At 36.2% G+C, this 20333-nt stretch overlaps 1 protein-coding gene across 1 annotated transcript; it reads left to right on the top strand.

Annotated features, from left to right (window-relative positions):
* Positions 1-2289: 2289 nt before the first annotated feature.
* LOC306976931 (diablo IAP-binding mitochondrial protein-like) lies at positions 2290-18654 on the top strand. The gene is made up of 6 exons (XM_079575061.1): positions 2290-2360; positions 6684-6816; positions 9644-9766; positions 11140-11250; positions 13749-13845; positions 18098-18654. The coding sequence occupies exons 1-6, from the start codon at positions 2317-2319 to the stop codon at positions 18298-18300; spliced, it is 711 nt and encodes a 236-aa protein (XP_079431187.1). The 5' UTR covers positions 2290-2316; the 3' UTR covers positions 18301-18654.
* Positions 18655-20333: the final 1679 nt, after the last annotated feature.

The raw sequence follows: 20333 nt of genomic DNA, 5'->3' as shown, positions 1-20333 counted from the left end.
GTTGTATTCACGACATCTGTTTAAAGACATCTATTTTAGTGTCCTGGTAAAGAATGCTTTGTTGTAAACCACTCTCTGTGGTATATAAGCTGGCTGTTTTGTTAAACCGGCAGACTCTCCTGCGACTGTCTTCACTCTGTCCTCTTGTGCTAATAAAGGCTCTAAGAACAGCTTTGCTTTTAGCATTTTTCTTAGCCACAACATCCACACCTTGTAATAAACTATGGACTAAATATTACAGCCTTTTACATTGGCTTTTGTAGCTTTTGAAGTCGCTTTGGTCGGGATGTCAAGTTAAAAAAAGTGTTCACGATTAGGCAATCGTAGTTATACAAGGATTACAAAACGAGGCAGTAAGATAGTTCGACATGTTTTCTATAACCCACGAGCCCCCAGCAGCGTACGGGCCGCAGAGGCACGTTTGAAATCACACACACCAGTGTGCCCATAGCTCCATCCATCAGATTAAGAAAGTCTGCTGTCAGTTTAGAGTTCGCCCAAAGACAAGTGCAAGTCACAGGTGCAGTCCTCACCGTAAGCTCTTATCTCCACATGTCCAGTGACATCTTTATTTTTATTATTTTATGTTTTGGTTGAATGACTATTGCTCTCAGTGTGACCGTCACCTCAGTCCCCACATCTCTGGTCCTCTAGTTTGGTTGTGTGTGGGGATGTCCAGATAGTTAAGCAAATGTTATCTGCTGTCACTGCGACGAGTGTGGGAGAGGTTTTGTGAAACAGTAAAGAAACCCATCTGATGAGTGTGAGAAAGGTTTTGCTCCTCCCAAGAAGGACTTCTAGGTATCCAAATCCAAGCTTCTTTAGTGATCTTTCAATATAATAAAACCTGGTAAAATTACACTTTTTATATGTTTTTGCCCCATATTTTACCCGTGAAACTAGTCCCATAATAAGACATCCCATAAATAAAACTTGCAATTATTGTCTTTTATTTATGCCAATGATCGACAGCAAGTTTGAAATGTAGTTCTCCATTACTCTTCACCTGCAGCGTTCCCTCCTGTGACCACTAGATGTCGCTGAAAGAGAGACACGGCTGAGCTCAGGTCTTAACTGGGATTTTAACAGGGATTTTATAGGTTTTTCGGTTACTGTTTAACCCCTTAACTCCCACCTGAACCGAGCACATTTTCTCCAGTTTGGCTTTACCCCAGTCCAAAAGCTTCTGGAAAAAAGCTGTGAAAATAGCGACAAAACTGAGACGAAAACAATGATGGAAATGGAAATGACAAAAAAGTAAGAAAACATTGACAAAAAAGTGACAAAAAATTTATGAAAAAATGACAAACATGTTTTAAAAATTTGACAAAATTTTTTTTAAAAAAATGACAAAAAATGACAAAAATGTGATAAGAAAAAAATTACAAAAATGTGACAAAAAATGACTAAAAAGTTACAAAAATGAGTTGAATACCCAATAAAAGAATGATGGAAAAAAATCTGACGACGTGAGGAAAAAGATCCTCTCGTTTACTTTACTGTGCGGATGCCAAATTACTCCTGGTATTATTACGCCTTACAATATAGCTACCCCTTTTATCCGCTTAGAAAATCCACATTGTTTAATTTTGTGTAATTATACTTTGTAGTGGAACACTTCACGTAACCATATTTAAATAGAGAAAACGTGGAAGAGCTTGGTAGCTTCTATCTTGACCTGTTTTGGAGCTATAGAGGAGAGAGGGAGAGGCTAAATGCTAACGCCGTCTGCGCTGTGTTTACGTGACTGAAGGCACGGGGGAAGATCAGACAGGTCCTAAAGAACTCGTCAAAGCTAAGGTAAGAACATATCTCAGTGCAATAGATTACAAACAGCGATGAGGAAGTGAAAAAAATAAACATGTGGGTGAGGAAAAGCAACAAAAAGCAACGGAAATTAGATAAAAATGTGGTAAGAAATATGACAAAAAAGCTAAATAACGATGCTCACACATTTTTATTATTTTTTGTCACATTTTTATTATTTTTTGTCACATTTTTATTTATTTTTTTGTCACATTTTTATTATTTTTTTGTCACATTATTTTTGTTTTTTTTGTCACATTTTTATTATTTTTTTGTCATTATTTTTGTTTTTTGTCACATTTTTATTTTATTTTTTTCTACATTTTTATGTAGAAAAAAGCTCAGGTAAGAACATATCTCTATTTAAAAACGATGGCCTGTTCCTTTAAGGCGGAGTCTTATTTACTGCGGCCACTAGATGGAGCCAAAAATACACATAAGAGGCTCTGGGGAACTGACAGCAGCACCAGCGCATGATCTCACCCGGACACTTTACAGAGGAGCACCAACATGGCGGCGCTGAGACGGTGGAAAACTTACCTCTCTGTTTTCAGGTAAACTTTATGCGATATTTACACTTTTAAGAACATTTAAAGTGCTCAGCCCGCCTGGGACCTGTTTGCCCTTCTGTGTGTGTTTTCTCTGCTGTTGCTCATGTTTTATAATGAATGACAGTCTTTACTTGAACGAACCACAGTGTTGTAAACAAAAGCTTTAATACTGTTACTTCCTGAGCTTGTGTCGCGTATTCCCTGGACTCGGACCCACATTAAAGGAATAGGCCACCGTTTTTACATACTAAAATATGTTCTTACCTCACTTTAGTCGAGTTAATATATCCCCGTCTGGTCTTTGTCCGTGCGCTCTGCCAGGCAAACGGAGCACATACGCAGCCTCTCCCACATGTCACATAGCTCCAAAAAAGCTCACGATAGAAGCTACCAAGCTCTTCCACGTGTTCCCTATTTAAATAAAGTTACGTGAAGTGTTTTCATGCGAAGTATATTTACACAGAAATGTAACATGTCGATTTTATAAGCAAATAAAAAGGGGGACTATATTGTGAGGCGTAATGATACGAGGAGTAAAACGTCCGCGCAGTAACTCCTAAAGGTTATTGACGGAAGTGAGCGGGGGAAGTCTTTAGGAGTTACTACGCGGACGCTGTGCTCCTCGTATCATTACGCCTCACAATATAGTCCCCCTTTTTATTTGCTTATAAAATCGACATGTTTCATTTCTGTGTAAATATACTTCGCATGAAAACACTTCACGTAACTTTATTTAAATAGGGAACACGTGGAAGAGCTTGGTAGCTTCTATCGTGAGCTTTTTCGGAGCTATGTGACATGTTGGAGAGGCTGCGTATGTGCTCCGTTTGCCTGGCAGAGCGCACGGACAAAGACCAGACGGGGATATATTAACACGTCTAAAGTGAGGTAAGAAGATATCTTAGTATTTAAAAACGGTGGCCTATTCCTTTAAGTGTCGTCCTCAGTTAATGATTAATGATGATTGGGAGAGGTTAAAGGTTAACTGCACCTTTAGTTTCCTGTCAGTCACTTTTGTCATGTCATGTATGGTGTCTGTTTGAGCGGAAGAGTTTTTCGCGGAGTAAAAACATCTCATTTAAACTGATCAAATCGTTGTCAACCTGTCAACAAACACGACTGATACCGCGCGACACCAATATATCAATATATCAATATCGGCACCTTCACCATTTATCGATATGTATCAATGTGACTAAGTGATAGATACCTTTGTTATTACATGCAAGTAACTCTTATTTGTGTTTTTTTTTCCCATCAACCTTTTAACCTCTTACCTCCCACCTGAACAGAGCATCTCTCTCCAGTTTGGTTTTACCCAAATGTAAAGGTTTTTTGGAAAAACTGTAAAATAAAATAAAAAAAATCTAATAAAAAATGTAACAAAAAATAAATAAAAATGTAAAAAAAAATAAGATAAAAATGTGACAAAAAATAATAAAAATGTGACAAAAAAATAAATAAAAATGTGACAAAAAATAAATAAAAATGTGACAAAAAATAATAAAAATGTGACAAAAAAAATAAATAAAAATGTGACAAAAAATAAATAAAAATGTGACAAAAAATAAATAAAAATGTAACAAAAAATAATAAAAATGTGACAAAAATGTGACAAAAAAATAAATAAAAATGTGACAAAAAATAAATAAAAATGTGACAAAAAATAAATAAAAATGTGACAAAAAATAATAAAAATGTGACAAAAAAATAAATAAAAATGTGACAAAAAATAATAAAGATGTGACAAAAAATAAATAAAAATGTGACAAAAAATAAATAAAAATGTGACAAAAAATCATAAAAATGTGACAAAAAAATGAATAAAAATGTGACAAAAAAATAAAATAAAAATGTGACAAAAAATAAATAAAAATGTGACAAAAAAATAAATAAAAATGTGACAAAAATTAATAAAAATGTGACAAAAAATAATAAAAATGTGACAAAAAATGATAAAAATGTGACAAAAAAAATAAATAAAAATGTGACAAAAAATAAATAAAAATGTGACAAATAAATAAAAATGTGACAAAAAATAATAAAAATGTGACAAAAATGTGACAAAAAAATAAATAAAAATGTGACAAAAAATAATAAAAATGTGACAAAAAAATAAATAAAAATGTGACAAAAAATAATAAAGATGTGACAAAAAATAAATAAAAATGTGACAAAAAATCATAAAAATGTGACAAAAAAATGAATAAAAATGTGACAAAAAAATAAATAAAAATGTGACAAAAAAATAAAATAAAAATGTGACAAAAAATAAATAAAAATGTGACAAAAAATCATAAAAATGTGACAAATAAATAAATAAAAATGTGACAAAAAAATAAATACAAATGTGACAAAAAAATAAATAAAAATGTGGCAAAAAATAAATAAAAATGTGACAAAAAAATAATAAAAATGTGACAAAAAAATAAATAAAAATGTGACAAAAAAAATAAATAAAAATGTGACAAAAAATAAATAAAAATGTGACAAAAAATAAATAAAAATGTGACAAAAAATAATAAAAATGTGACAAAAATGTGACAAAAAAATAAATAAAAATGTGACAAAAAATAAATAAAAATGTGACAAAAAATAAATAAAAATGTGACAAAAAATAATAAAAATGTGACAAAAAAATAAATAAAAATGTGACAAAAAATAATAAAAATGTGACAAAAAAATAAATAAAAATGTGACAAAAAATAATAAAGATGTGACAAAAAATAAATAAAAATGTGACAAAAAATAAATAAAAATGTGACAAAAAATCATAAAAATGTGACAAAAAAATGAATAAAAATGTGACAAAAAAATAAATAAAAATGTGACAAAAAAATAAAATAAAAATGTGACAAAAAAATAAATAAAAATGTGGCAAAAAATAAAAAAAAATGTGACAAAAAATAAATAAAAATGTGACAAAAAATCATAAAAATGTGACAAAAAAATAAATAAAAATGTGACAAAAAAATAAATAAAAATGTGACAAAAAAATAAATAAAAATGTGGCAAAAAATAAATAAAAATGTGACAAAAAAATAATAAAAATGTGACAAAAAAATAAATAAAAATGTGACAAAAAATAATAAAAATGTGACAAAAAAATAAATAAAAATGTGACAAAAAATAATAAAAATGTGACAAAAAAATAAATAAAAATGTGACAAAAAATAATAAAGATGTGACAAAAAATAAATAAAAATGTGACAAAAAATAAATAAAAATGTGACAAAAAATCATAAAAATGTGACAAAAAAAATGAATAAAAATGTGACAAAAAAATAAAAAAATGTGACAAAAAAATAAAATAAAAATGTGACAAAAAATAAATAAAAATGTGACAAAAAATCATAAAAATGTGACAAAAAATAAATAAAAATGTGACAAAAAAATAAATAAAAATGTGACAAAAAAATAAATAAAAATGTGGCAAAAAATAAATAAAAATGTGACAAAAAAATAATAAAAATGTGACAAAAAATGATAAAAATGTGACAAAAAAAATAAATAAAAATGTGACAAAAAATAATAAAAATGTGACAAAAATGTGACAAAAAAATAAATAAAAATGTGACAAAAAATAAATAAAAATGTGACAAAAAATAAATAAAAATGTTACAAAAAATAATAAAAATGTGACAAAAAAATAAATAAAAATGTGACAAAAAAATAAAAAAAATGTGACAAAAAAATAAATATGTGACAAAAAATGATAAATATGTGACAAAAAATAAATACAAATGTGACAAAAAAATGAAATAAAAATGTGACAAAAAACAAAAATAATGTGACAAAAAATAAATAAAAATGTGACAAAAAATAATAAATATGTGACAAAAAATAAATACAAATGTGACAAAAAAATAAATTAAAATGTGACAAAAAATAATTAAAATGTGACAAAAAAATAAATAAAAATGTGACAAAAAATAAATAAAAATGTGACAAAAAAATAAATAAAAATGTGACAAAAAATAAATAAAATGTGACAAAAAAACAACAAAAATGTGTCAAACTCTGGCAAACATGAGATGAAAAAGAATGTGAAAAAGTGACAACAACGAGGCAGCAATGCGAGGAAAAGGATCTGTTGTGTATGTCTTGGCTTTGAGGCGTCACTCTGGCCAATATGCTGTAAGCGCCAGGTGAGAACTTGTTAGATTTGGGTAAAGCCGAACTGGAGAAACTGCGCTCGGTTAAGGCGGAGGGTAAGAGGTTAATACTTGATGGACGCAGCCTGTAGCCATTGTATCAGAAGCTTTTCTATCATGAGACTCCCCGGCTGCTGTTGAAGACTGTGCTTCTGTTTCGTGTGGTTTCCAGGAGAAGTTCTCGCGTCGTCCTGCCCCGACTCTCACCTGCTGCCCAGAGAACAGGGACTGTGAGAAGTGCTGTTTTCACCAGTGTCTCTGCTTTAGCCGCCGGAGCCTCACTATGTGCCATACCGTTCAAACAGGTGGGTTCAGCTTCATGTCACTGTCTGGGAAAACACAAAATCTGGATCACTGGATCACTCGAATTTCATTTTTCAAACAGCAATAGCAAAGATATGTTTTCCTTTTCATCGGCAGCCTCATTATCGCCAATCAGCCCCAAAGTTGTTTTTGTTTTATTGCAAGTATGACAACTGTAAACAGAGAAATGATGCCAGATGATAAATTACATTAGATAATATTGTGTCTTGTACAAATATTGAGCATTTTCAAAGTCTTTTTGTTATATCACTATATAAATGTGTACAGTTTCTGCTTACTGTATTTGTGTTTGTGGAGATAGAATTTGGATTAAAGGAATCAGAATCTAGACATTGTTAAAGCAGAACTAAGTACCTCATGCCCCTAGAGGCCATAAGCGCTACTGCAGGTGTTGTAGCAAGTTGTGTTTTTTTTTTTTTTACCCCTTAACTCTCACCTGAACCGAGCACATTTCCTCCAGTTTGGCTTTACTGCAGCTGTGAAAATAGCAACAAAACTGAGACGAAAACAATGACGGAAATGTGACAAAAAAGTTAGAAAACATTGGCAAAAAAGTGACGAAAAATTTATGAAAAAGTGGCAAAAATGTCACAAGAAAATGACAAAAAAAATTACAAAAATTTGACAAAAAAATGACAAAATGTGACCAAAAAATGACAAAAAAAAGTTACAAAAAAATGACAAAATGTGACCAAAAAATTACAAAAATGTGATAAAAATGTGACAAAAAAATTACCAAAAATTTACAAAAAAATGACAAAAATGTGATAAAAATTTGACAAAAAAATGGACCAAAAAATGACAAAAAAGTTACAAAAATGAGTTGAATACCAAACAAAAAAATGATGGAAAAAAAATCTGATGACGTGAGGAAAAAGATCCTCTCGGTTCAGGCGGGGGTTAAGAGGTTAACTGTCAGTGAGAGTAAATACTACGCTTGCAGAAAAGACAAAGGGCCAGAAGGATATTGTTCATCCATTTTCACTCAAACTTGGCTGTAAAAACTGTTTAAGTGGCGCTAGCCCACAGTTAGCTTTGCCTGTTAGCCTGTTTTTCATTTCATTTTAATGAGAGCCCCATTTGCTCCTGACTCATTGCAGAAGCTATTCTACCTGGGGCGTCCTTCATTTTCATTACAAATGCTTATAATACTACATAACAGAAAAACAAACAAACAAAACAACAACACACACACTAAGCAAACTGTGGGAGCTCAATGTGGAACCAAATAAAAACATGTCGCATGAAACCAAAAAGAGCTGTCAGTAGATATGTAGAGTCGACCTAAAACGGCAAAAACAGCATTTTTATCATTATTATTATTATCACCATCTCCAACTGACAAAGTATAGTAAGTAATCTCAACCTAACAACTTGGCTTTATAGTCGTGTGTTAGCTTCTTCTTCGTGATTCCATTAGTGTGTATTGGTGACACCGACCCGGTGGCAAGGAAATTGCAATTTAGGTTTTCTGGCCAGAGACACCGGGGGGAGATGAGAGACCCTCCAATCATCCCATTAACACTTGTATTACCACCAGAGGGGAAAGGATTTATTACAGTAAACAAGTTACTTACTACTGCTTTAACCCCTTAACTCCCACCTGAACCGAGCACATTTTCTCCAGTTTGGCTTTAACCCCAGTCCTAAAGCTTCTGGGAAAAAGCTGTGAAAAAGCAACAAGACTGAGACGAAAACAATGATGGAAATGTGACAAAAAAGTGACAAAAAATTGACGAAAATATGACAAATGTGACAAAAATGACCAAAAAATGTGATACAATTTTGACCAAAAAAATTACAAATATGTGACCAAAAAATGACACAAATTTGATAAGAAAAATTGATGAAAAAATGACAAAAATTTGACAAAATGTGACCAAAAATAAATAAAAAAATGACCAAAAAAATGACACAAAAAAAATAAATAAAAAAATGACAAAAAAAATGACAAAAAATTGACAACAAATGACAAAATGTGACAAAAAAAATAATATAATTTGACGACAAATTACAAAAAAAATGACAAAAAATGTGACAAAAAATGACTAAAAAGCCACAAAAATGAGTTGAATACCCAACAAAAAAATGATGGAAAAGAAATCTGATGACGTGAGGAAAAATATCCTCTCGGTTCAGACGGGACTTAAGAGATTAATGTCATCATGCCAATTCTAGCTGGAAATGGGTGATTTTTAACCTGCATATGTGTGCAGAGGCTCCAGTGTCTCACGGTACATTGTGTTAGAAGGTCATTGATGATTAGAAATCCCTCTTGTTACTATGTTAGCACTGCTGAAAACGGTTGTGCTGATGAGAAAAGCTATAGAAACGGTAGTGCAACTAGATAATATAATAAGTGTCTTCTTTCCTATGGTTCTTAAATAGCATTTTCACATTTTTAGACCAAGCCCTGATATAGATTTCCAATTATGAAGCTGCAGAAGTCATTCCAGAAGTCCTTGGAGTAAGAGCGTGTCCAAAAGAAGCAGCATACGTGGCTCCAGTTTTTCTTGTGACGCTCCAGCTCGCAGTGCAAAGTGTAATGTAAGACCTGTGATTTTGAGCGACGACCTCAGATTCTCCCAGCGACGAGTGACCGTTTGTCGCAGACCCGGCTTTACAGATTTGTGCTTGGGAAAAGTGCTCTGTAAGACCGATGCATTACTGTTATTATCCTTTGCAAAATGATCATATACAAGGCAGGATATAATTGAAGAAGTGACATAATATAAAAGGTTAAGCCACTCCGCTGATGACATGGATGTAATAAATGTTTCCTGATGCTTGTTTTTGTCGTTGTTGCAGGAGGGCGACCTCTCTCACGAGTCTCTCATCAGACGAGCGGCCTCTTTAGCGACAGACAGCTCCAGCACTTTCCTCTCTCAGGCCACACTCGCACTTATAGAAGCCGTCACTCAGTATTCAAAGGTATGAGCATTTCAAACACGCTGACGTTCGAGAGACGACTGAAATATGAGCTGCTGAACTAATGCAAGAATCCCCTGCATTAGCTCTAAACTACAGGGTCAACGGGTTTTATGATTATAATATCCATCCTGTTGTTACCTTCAGGCAGAGAAAGTCCAGTAGTGAGCTGTACTTGTTCCTGTTGGATTTCTCTGCGCTGAAGGAAGGTATGGGAGGCTTAACCTCTTAACTCCCGCCTGAACCGAGGGGATCTTTTTCCTCACGTCATCAGATTTTTTTTCCATCATTTTTTTGTTGGGTATTCAACTCATTTTTGTCACTTTTTTGTTATTTTTTTGTCACATTTTTGTCACGTTTTTGTAATTTTTTCCCCATCATTTTTTATCACATTTTTGTCACATCTTTTTGTCCATTTTTGTCAATTTCTTGTGACATTTTTGTCAATGTTTTCTCACTTTTTTTGTCACATTTCGTCTGTTTTGTTGCTATTTTCACAGCTTTTTTCCAGAAGCTTTTGGACTGGGGTAAAGCCAAACTGGACAAAATGTGCTCATTTTTTGTCGCATTTTTGTCATTTTTTCATAAATTTTTTAATCACATTTTTGTCATTTTTTTTTTAATTTTGTCACATTTTTGCCATTTTTTTGTCACATTTTTATCACATTCTTGTCAGTTTTTCATCAATTTTTTTATCACATTTTTGTCATTTTTTTGTCAAATTTTGTCAAATTTTGTTCTTTTTTTTTGTCTTTTTTTTTGTCAAATTTTTGTCACATTTTTGTCAATTGCTTGTGACATTTTCTCCACTTTTTCATAAATTTTTCGTCACTTTTTCATCAAGTTTTCTCACTTTTTTGTCACATTTCTATCATTGTTTTCGTCTCAGTTTTGTTGCTATTTTCACAGCTTTTTTCCAGAAGCTTTTGGAATGGGGTAAAGCCAAACTGGAGAAAATGTGCTCATTTTTGTAACTTTTTTTGTCATTTTTTGTCATTTTTTTGTCACATTTTTGTCTTTTTTCATCCATTTTTTAATCACATTTTGGTCACATTTTTGTCATGTTTTCATCATTTTTTAAAATCATTTTTTATCACATTTTTTAAATCACATTTTTGTCATTTTTTGGGTCAAATTTTTGTCAATTTTTGTCAATTTCTTGTGACATTTTTGCCACTTTTTCATCAAGTTTTCGTCACTTTTTCATCAAGTTTTCTCACTTTTTTGTCACATTTCCATCATTTCCTCAGTTTTGTTGCTATTTTCTCAGCTTTTTTCCAGAAGCTTTTGGACTGGGGTAAAGCCAAACTGGACAAAATGTGCTCTGTTCAGGTGGGAGTTAAGGGGTTAAACCCGTTGTTGTGTTGTTGCTCCAGGCCGTGCACACGCTCGTCGCTCTGCACAGGAGATACCTGGACTCTTTGGGGAAGTGGAGCTCCACAGAGGAGGACGCTGTGTGGCAGGTCATCATCGGGCAGAGAGCACAGGTACGGACTCAGCGATTCAGGAGCAGCGTTGTGTTTGTCCACGAAGACTATTCCTGACTTTTTGTGGCGGTGTCTGTTTGTTTAAAGCGTGATACAACCTGTCAACCTTCATCCCAATTTCCAACTGACTTCAATTATAGCTAGGGTGCCCATGGGGTGAGCGGCGGCAAAGAGGGGACCAGGCTCTAATTTAGATTCTACTTCTACCTTTCATCGCTCAGGAAATGTTTAGGTGAAGACAGTTTAACACGGTCTGTTTTTTCTGTGTTTATAATGTACTGGAACTGACCAAAGCTGGACTAAATACGCATTAACCTCTTAACTCCCGCCTGAAGCGAGAGGATCTTTTTCCTCACGTCATCAGATTTTTTTTCCATAATTTTTTTGTTGGGTATTCAACTCATTTTTGTAACTTTTTTGTCATTTTTTTTTCTTCGCATTTTTGTAATTTTTTTGTCATTTTTTGTCAATTTTTTGTAATTTTTTGTCAATTTTTTGTCAATTTTTGTCAATTTTTTGTCATTTTTTGTCACATTTTCGTCATCTTTTGGTCACATTTTTGTCATTTTTTGTCACATTTTTTTGTCACATTTTCGTAATTTTTTTGTAATTTTTTTGTCATTTTTAGTCACATTTTTGTCACATTTTTTTTGTCATTTTTTGTCACATTTTTTGTCACATTTTCGTCATTTTTTTGTCATTTTTTTGTCATTTTTGGTCACATTTTTGTCACTTTTTTTTGTCATTTTTTGTCACATTTTTTGTCACTTTTTTGTCACATTGTCGTCATTTTTTGTCAATTTTTTGGTCATTTTTTGTCAAATTTTTTTCATTTTTTTGTCAATTTTTTATTAAATTTTTTGTCATTTTTTGTCAATTTTTTGGTCATTTTTTGTCACATTTTTTTCATTTTTTTGTCATTTTTTCATCAATTTTTCATCACTTTTTTGTCAATGTTTTTGGACTGGGGTAAAGCCAAACTGGAGAAAATGTGCTCGGTTCAGGTGGGAGTTAAGGGGTTAAGAAATTAAGACAAAACCTAAGAAGCCAAAAACAACACGCCTTTACATTGAATGATTTGTTGGATTTATTACTGTGGCGCAAAAAGGTGAAGTTGACCCAAAAACACACATGACAGACAGGAAGTTTCCTGCGCTCTAGCTTCACCACAGCCCCACAACTTCCTCTGAAAACCTCTGAAATGGAAACGAACCACTCTGAAGTGTACACCGCACTCATTTGATAGGTTGCAATTTAAGTTGTATCATTAGGAGGTCATATTTACTGAAATCAAAAGCTATTTCAATCAAAAACATCTTAACAGGTGAAGTTATATTTTACCATAGGAGCCCTTCTGTGATAGCAGCTTCAAAAATTCTTAAATGAAAGAGTTTTTGGAGAGTTTCTGCTTGGATTTCTTTGCAGGATGTTAGAATAGCCTCCCAGAGCTGCTGTTTGGATGAAAACTGCCTCCCACCCTCATAGAAGTTTTGCTTTAGGCTCCAAAGGTTCTCAATAGGGCTGAGGTCAGGGGAGGAGGGGGTCCACATCATGAGTTTCTCTCCTTTTTTGCCCATAGCAGCCAGTGATGCAGAGGTTTTCTTTACAGCAGGACATGGTGCATTGTCATGATGAAGAGGATTTTGTTTGGGAAAACACAGCTCTTCTTTTTGTAGCATTGAAGACAGTGGTCAGTCAGAAACTCCACATATTTTTCAAAGGTCATTTTCACACCTTCAGGGATCCTAAAGGGGCCGACCAGCTCTCTCCTCATGATTCTGGCCCAAAACATGACTCCGCCCCCTCCTTACTGACGTCACAGCCTTGTTGGGACATTGTGGCCATTCACCAACTATCCACTACTCCATCCACCTGACCATCCAGGGTTACACGGCCTCATCAGTGAACAAGACTGTTTCAAAATGAGTCTTCGTGTATTTCTGAGCCACTGCAGCCGTTTCTGTTTCAGCTTCAATTAACAGTAGATAGAAGGTTTATGCACAACTGCAGCCTCTGGAGGGTCCTACACCTTCATGTTCGGGAGACTCAAATACCTGTCTGCTGTTTTGTAGCATCTGTTCTCTTAATCTGATGTGTTTGTCTGGCAGAAACCGTCCTCATTGTGCCATTATCTGCACAAACCCGTGTGTCTCTGAATCATCCACAAATCTCTTTACAGTACGAGGATTACACTTTCATGATATATCGAAGGTTTTCACACCTAGACCAAGGCATTCAACTATTTCACGCTTTTCATCAGGAGAGAGATCCTTTTTCTTTCCCATGATTCTCTGCGTAATAATGTGGAACGTCCTTTTTCAGTAGTTTTTCCCTTAACTGGGCTTAACCTGAGAACTAATCATCCCAGGCGTCTGAGATTGATGATGATGATGGAACCTTTTATGACACTGAAATACAATTTGCATGCTAATTTGGAACGCGGTGTAGAGCCAGGATTAGCCCCTGTTTAATGTTGGTGATTGATTCTCCTCCTGCAGATAAACGAGCGCCGGGACGAGGTCCAGCGGCTGGAGCTGACCTGGGCCAGTGCCGTGCGACTGTGCGAGGCGGCGGCAGAGGCGGCGTTCTCCTCAGGTCAGTGCCTCCTGATGTTGGCCTTTCAAATGGAGGAAGCTCAGGGTCAAAACCTTTTACTACAACAGGCTGCTGCAGGTTCCTGTTCCTGTTCAGGCCAGAGGAGTTCGGGAAGTTTGCTTTTCTCTCGTCAGTAAATGGAGGGCTGTCCTTTACTAAGTTCAAAGGGTCAAAACCGACAAACCAGTTTCTATGTGAAGTATACACATAGTAACACAATTATATTTTACAGACTCCTATTATAACTTATATGGAACTTGGACGACTCTGACCATCAGAGTTTACAGGCTGTAATTACTCATTTGAGCAGCGTTCCAAGACATGTTTCCAAGTCGTAAATTTACCCGTTAACAGTCGCCTGGAACATTCTGTGTAATGAGATGGGTTTTATTTTTGGATAAAATTCCACTGACAAAGGCAAATATACCGTAGCTTCTCTAATCCTGGCCTGTGTTCCATTAGCGTCCGGGTCTCTAACAGAGGCCGGGTTCGCGGCTGGCGGAGGCAAATTAAAGCCGGTCTCTTAAACAGGCCGGGGCTATTATTAGAAACTATAGCAGTAGAAATATTCCCCATGTTAGGAATTTGTCTCATACTGGTGTAAATGAAAACTCATGTGCAGGAAGTAAACAAACGGGAACCCGGACCGAGGGGGACGCTGCGGAGGAGCTGATCCGAGCGTAACTTTGACACAGATTTATCCACTTTTCAAACCTCCTGTGACGATATTTGGAAACAGGGGGAGAGTTGCGTGACCCTCCAGGGTTTTAATAAAGTCTCCATCGCGTCTTCAAAGCACGTCCAGCTGCTCCGTGTGCAGGTCAGTCCCACGCCTCAAAATAACTCCTCCCATCAGCGCGAGCGTCTCGTCTTCTCTCGGGTCAGTCTCATGATCGATCACAAACACAAACGCTCCGTCTAAACTCGCCTTTTACACAAGATAACAACAAATAATCCGGTCCGCGGTAAAAACGAAACAGAAACCTGCAGTGACATTGACGTCAAAGCTCCGCTAACAGCAACGAAACACTTCCTGTTGTCCCGACAAAATAAAAGGCATCAATGTTCCAGCCGCTGGGAGAGGGTTTGAAATGTTAATTAATAAATGAACCTAATATTTTAGGTGCAAATGGACACAAATCTCGTTTTTCTTCATTTTCCTGGTCGTCCGTTTTGCTCAAATAGAAATAAAGGCCTGTCTCTAATTGTGGCCTTGTTCCAATAAAGGCCTTTTCCTAGATTCCCTTGAGTAAATAAAGGCCCCGTCCTATATTAGAGCATTTACGGTACTTATTTACTGATTTAGGCCCATACACAACCTGCTTGCAGATCGAAGGATGTAGAATTTGATCATTATTTGTCCCTTTGTTGTGGGTCAAAGTTGCAAAATGGTTCAAAAGAAAAAATAAGTCACTGAAGGCGGTGGAAGATTTAATGAAATGCTAAAAGATAAAGCAATTGCTTTGAACGGAGCTCAAAGACTGACGAGCCGTACGTCCTCCTCTGCTCTGCCCGGACACGTCGTGGTCGTGGTCGTGGTCGTGGTCGTGGTCGTGGTCGTGGTCGTGCGCTGAAAGGCCGTCTGTCCAAACGGCTGAGAAAGTGTCACTGTCGGCTGTGACGCCTCTCGCCTCGTTGGGCCTCACTCAGCGCAGGTTTGTGCGTCCTGAATGGGGCTGATGGACGGGGGCGGTCGGCTAATGACAGCGCTGACGTCCCAAACTGTCCCAAACAGGCCAGAACCAGGCACTTCCTGGATCACTACAACATCGCCGCTTTACTCCTTTCCCACGTCGTTTCCATTCACAGAAAATATCATTAAGTCTCTTGTGGAAGAAGCCAGCTGTGAAAGTCTGCCTACCTGATTCACTGAGCTTTGAACCCCGAAAAACAAGGCGAAATTTGAACTGTTCTACATGTTTTGACCCATATCAAGAAGCGACAAATGTCTTGTTTATAATCCTGTGTTTGATGCTTCTAAACTGTAAATATTGCTTTGTTAGAAGCTCAGGCCTGGTTTATCCTAGTGTTGTCCCAATACCAGTTTTTCCGATCCGATACCGATACTTGGGCCCAGAGTAGTCACCGATACCGAGTACCAGTTCGATGCCAAAGCAAGTGAGTAAAAACAGTAACAAAGCCTGTAAAAATATGCCAAAACCTATTCCCCATGCAGAACTGATTGTAAACTAATACGAGTGAAGGGGGCGGGCTCTAATCATGGCGGATCCCACGCGAAATTCCGGAATAAAGTAAATGGTACATCTTGACAACATTTTTGAGTCAAGATTATTGTGAGGAAAAACACTGCAATTTTGCGATTCTTCGTAAAATTGTTAACGTAGCGAAATTTAGGAAGGAAATCTTGAAAATTTCTCCAAACCTTTTACAGTCCTGTCTAAACCTTCACAAAAGAGAAGCAAGACGTACATACACGTACATTTGCGTATTTATTTAAGGGTTGTTTTATTCGAAAACCTATTGAACATCTTCATGCTTTTGTCATTATATAAAATAATATATAAGGAAGCATTTTCATGTGGATTTTTTGAAAGATCTTTCTTTACACAGTCCATGTCCATTTTTACGTGACGTAAACGCAGCTGCACATGATTCTTTTGGGACTCTTCCTTTGGCACTAAGGAAAATGGATAAGATTTGCACAGGTTTGGACTGGCCATATGTCCATTCTGGAAGAGCACAGACGGGCCACTGGCTCTTGGGCCACCGGTCTGGCCTTTCCATTTTCTCCTCTTATCTCCTGAAACCGAATGCATTCTCTCCTCTTTGCCTAAAGGCCAGAGTAACGCCTCATTCGAAAGCTAAGACCCACAAAACTGATGTTTTTCCTCGAGTTGTTGCAAACTTTTTTTGTTCCATTTTTGTCACTTTTTTGCTGCTCTTTTGTTGAGTTTTTTGTCTCCTTTTATCACTTTTTTGTTTCAATTTATTGTCACATTTTGTCTCTTTTTTTTGCTGCACTTTCATCACTTTTTTGTCACGTTCTTGCTGCTCTTTTGTCAAATGTTTGTTGAGTTTTTGACGCTTTTTTCTTGCTATTTTGCGCCATTTTGCGTTTACGTCCTCATTTTCTTCTCATTTTTCATCTCCATTTTGACGTTTTTTTTCCCCAGGAAGCTTTTAGATTTGGGTAAAGCCAAACTGGGGAAAATGTGATCGGTTCAGGTGGGAGTTAAGAGGTTTTAGCCGAGCTTTACCTGAATCTAAAAGCTTAAAAGAAAAGAATCAAAACAGCGACGAAAATGAGGATGAAAACGGAACAAAAATGTGCCGGGAAAGCAACAAAAACCCACAAAAACATGAGAAAAAAGAGACGAAAACCCAACAAAGCAATGGAAAAAAAGCAACAAAAAAGCCACAAAAACACAAAACGAAAGTGACAAAAAAGTGACGTAAAAGCAACAAAAACATGACAAAAATGTGGCGACAACGTGACAAAAAGTTTCAATCACTTTTGTAAGTCTTCGCTTTCAAATCAGGCATTACACTGTTGCTCTTCAGTCAAGACATGCTGTTGCATTTCGATGTTAAGTCAGTAATAATCTATAATTTTTTTGAAGTCCCGCCTTCCTGGATCTAGTCTCCTCCCGTGTCGACCAATGAGACAAGCTTTTCCTGTTTGTTTGTTTGTTTGTTTGTTTGTTTGTTTACGCTTTATTATCCTCTGCATTTCCATGACGTGGAGCCAGGCTGATGGAGAATTCCCCTATCGTGCATGTGTTTAGTGGTAGGGGAAACCGGAGTACCTGGAGGAAACCTACGCAGACACGGGGAGAACATGCAAACTCCACACAGGAAGGCCCCGTCCTGGTGGGAATCGAACCTGGGACCTTTTAGCTGTGAAGCGGAGGCGCTACCGTGCCTGTCCGATCCAATCAGGAGGAGGGGGAGGAGCCTGATCATTTACTTTTAAAAAACCTTTTCCTTCTTCTCCTCCAAACTGAGAAGGACTCTCTGGTTAAAGAGGGGAGGGATTTGATTATTTGCTTTTAATTTCACTCCAGCTCTCCTCACTTCGCAAACCTACAGACTATCACTTTAACGCTCATTGTACAAGTTCGGATGCTTGGATACTTAGAAGCATCATAGTAAATGTGTGACCACCTGCGTACTTGTAACTCTTGTCATATTCCAGTGTGATATACTCCAGCCTCCATGTTCAGTTTCTTCGGTGTTTACTTGTCGGAGCGTGTGAGCGGGACCACATGACCCCGTGTGGTTTTGTTTACAGGGGCGGAGCAGGCCTGCGTCACCGTGAACACCCACCTGCACCTGGCCCGCGGGCAGGCGGCCGAGGTCCGGAAGCTGGCGGCGGACGCTGACAGACTGTTGACGCAGACAAAGGTCCTGGAGGTGGAGCGGGTGGCCCAACACGCCGCCGCCGAGGAGGAGGAGGAGGAGGAGGTGCCCGAGGCGTATCTGAGGGAGGACTGAGCTGTGAGCCGACAGAAACCAGCCCAGCAGAAAGACTGGCAATGCTATTAAAGGGGAGGGGTTACACAATGTGGACTTTTTGGAGCTTTTTACCGTGTTACAATGTTGTTCTCTCATCGATAGCAGACCTGGAGCCGTGTTTGGAGCCACTAGCACATCTTTGAGTAATCTTTCAATCTTCCCCAGTGGCTGTTCTTTTGCACCGCGACTCGTGAAGCTCCTCCTGACGTATCCAGGAAGTGCTTTCATGATTTCAAGCTTAACCCCTTCATTGTGGAGCGTCTCTACAGCCTATATTTCTCTTTTCTCTCTATTAAAACAGCCGTGCAGCAAAGAGGAGCAAGAGCAGGGGAGGTGGGAGGGGCTTGGAGTTGATCTGGTATAGAAAAAATGAAAGTATCGAAAGCAGGTGCTGAAAAATGTATCTTCAGAGACCAAGTTTTGACGCCTGTTTGGTCCAGGGATGGTTGTTTCAGCTCAAATAAATGAAGCAAATTTAAAGGAAATATTCTTTAACCTCTTAACTCCCACCTGAACATGTTTTCTCCTGTTCTCCAGATTCTCCCAATCTAAAAGCTTCTTCAAAATAGAGACAAAAAACGAGAAGAAAATGAGGATGTAAATTGACAAATATGACAAAAATCCAGCAAAAAATGGCAAAAATTCAGCAAAAAAAAGGACGGTAATTCAGAATTTTTTTAACAAAAATCCAGCAAAAAGTGACAAAAATCCAGCAAAAAAGAGGCAAAAATCCAGCAAAGAAATGACAAAAAAAAAAAAAAAAAAAGACATTAATCCAGAAAAAAAAGGGGCAAAAATCCATCAAAAAAGTGACAAAGGAGCAGCAAAAAAGTGACAATAATCCAGCAAAAAAGTGACAATAATCCAACAAAAAAGTGACAATAATCCAGCAAAAAAATAACGACAATCCAGCAAAAAAGTGAAATAAATCCAGCAAAAAAAGAGAGGCAAAAATCCAGCAAAAAAGTGACAAAGGAGCAGCAAAAAAGTGACAATAATCCAACAAAAAAATGGCAAAAATCCATCAAAAAAGTGACAATAATCCAGCAAAAAAGAGACAAAAATCCAGCAAAAAAGTGACAAAAATCCAGCAAAAAAGTGACAAAAATCCAGCAAAAAAGTGACAATAATCCAGCAAAAAAATGACAAAAATCCAGCAAAAAAGTGACAATAATCCAGAAAAAAAATGACAAAAATCCAGCAAAAAAGTGACAAAAATCCAGCAAAAAAGTGACAAAAATCCAGCAAAAAAGTGACAAAAATCCAACAAAAAAGTGACAATAATCCAGAAAAAAAATGACAAAAATCCAGCAAAAAAATGACAAAAATCCAGCAAAAAAGTGACAAAAATCCAGCAAAAAAGTGACAATAATCCAACAAAAAAGTGACAAAGGAGCAGCAAAAAGTGTGACAAAAATGCATCAAAAAAGTAACAAAAGTGCCATAAAACAGTGACAAAAACACATAAGGGAAATAAAAAGTGACGACCATGGCAAAGAGGAGAGAATGCATTTGGTTTTGGCGGGTGGTAAGAGGTTAATGGAATAAATGAATACTATTCTGTTTTCTGGTTTAAAATAACAAATATTTGAGCATAGTTATCAAAAATAGTATCGTTTACTGTATCGAACAGTACCCAGATCTAGTCGTGCTCGTGTAGTGTTCGGGGGACAATTAGAGTCACATTAAACAACCTTTCAATAGCACCTTAAAGTGATAGTCTGGAAGTCTAAATGTGGTACAAATGTTATAAAATGTGCACAATTGACCACCTGCTCTTGCATTTCGATGTAAAGTCAGTAATAATCTGATATATTATTTTTTTGAAGTCCCGCCTTCCTACCGTGCCGCCCCAGCCTGTCAGGTCCAATCAGGAGGAGGGGGAGGAGCCTGATCATTTACTTTTAAAAAACCTTTTCCTTCTTTTCTGGATTTTTAGATCAATATTGCCTTTTCTAACCTACAAAGATCGTGAATATACAAACACCCGCTCTGTAAAGGTTCCTGTTTTA

The sequence above is a fragment of the Gobius niger genome, assembly GCF_951799975.1.
Source record: "Gobius niger genome assembly, chromosome: 1".
Classification (NCBI taxonomy): Eukaryota; Metazoa; Chordata; class Actinopteri; order Gobiiformes; family Gobiidae; genus Gobius; species Gobius niger.
This window is presented reverse-complemented; position numbering and strand designations above follow the sequence as displayed.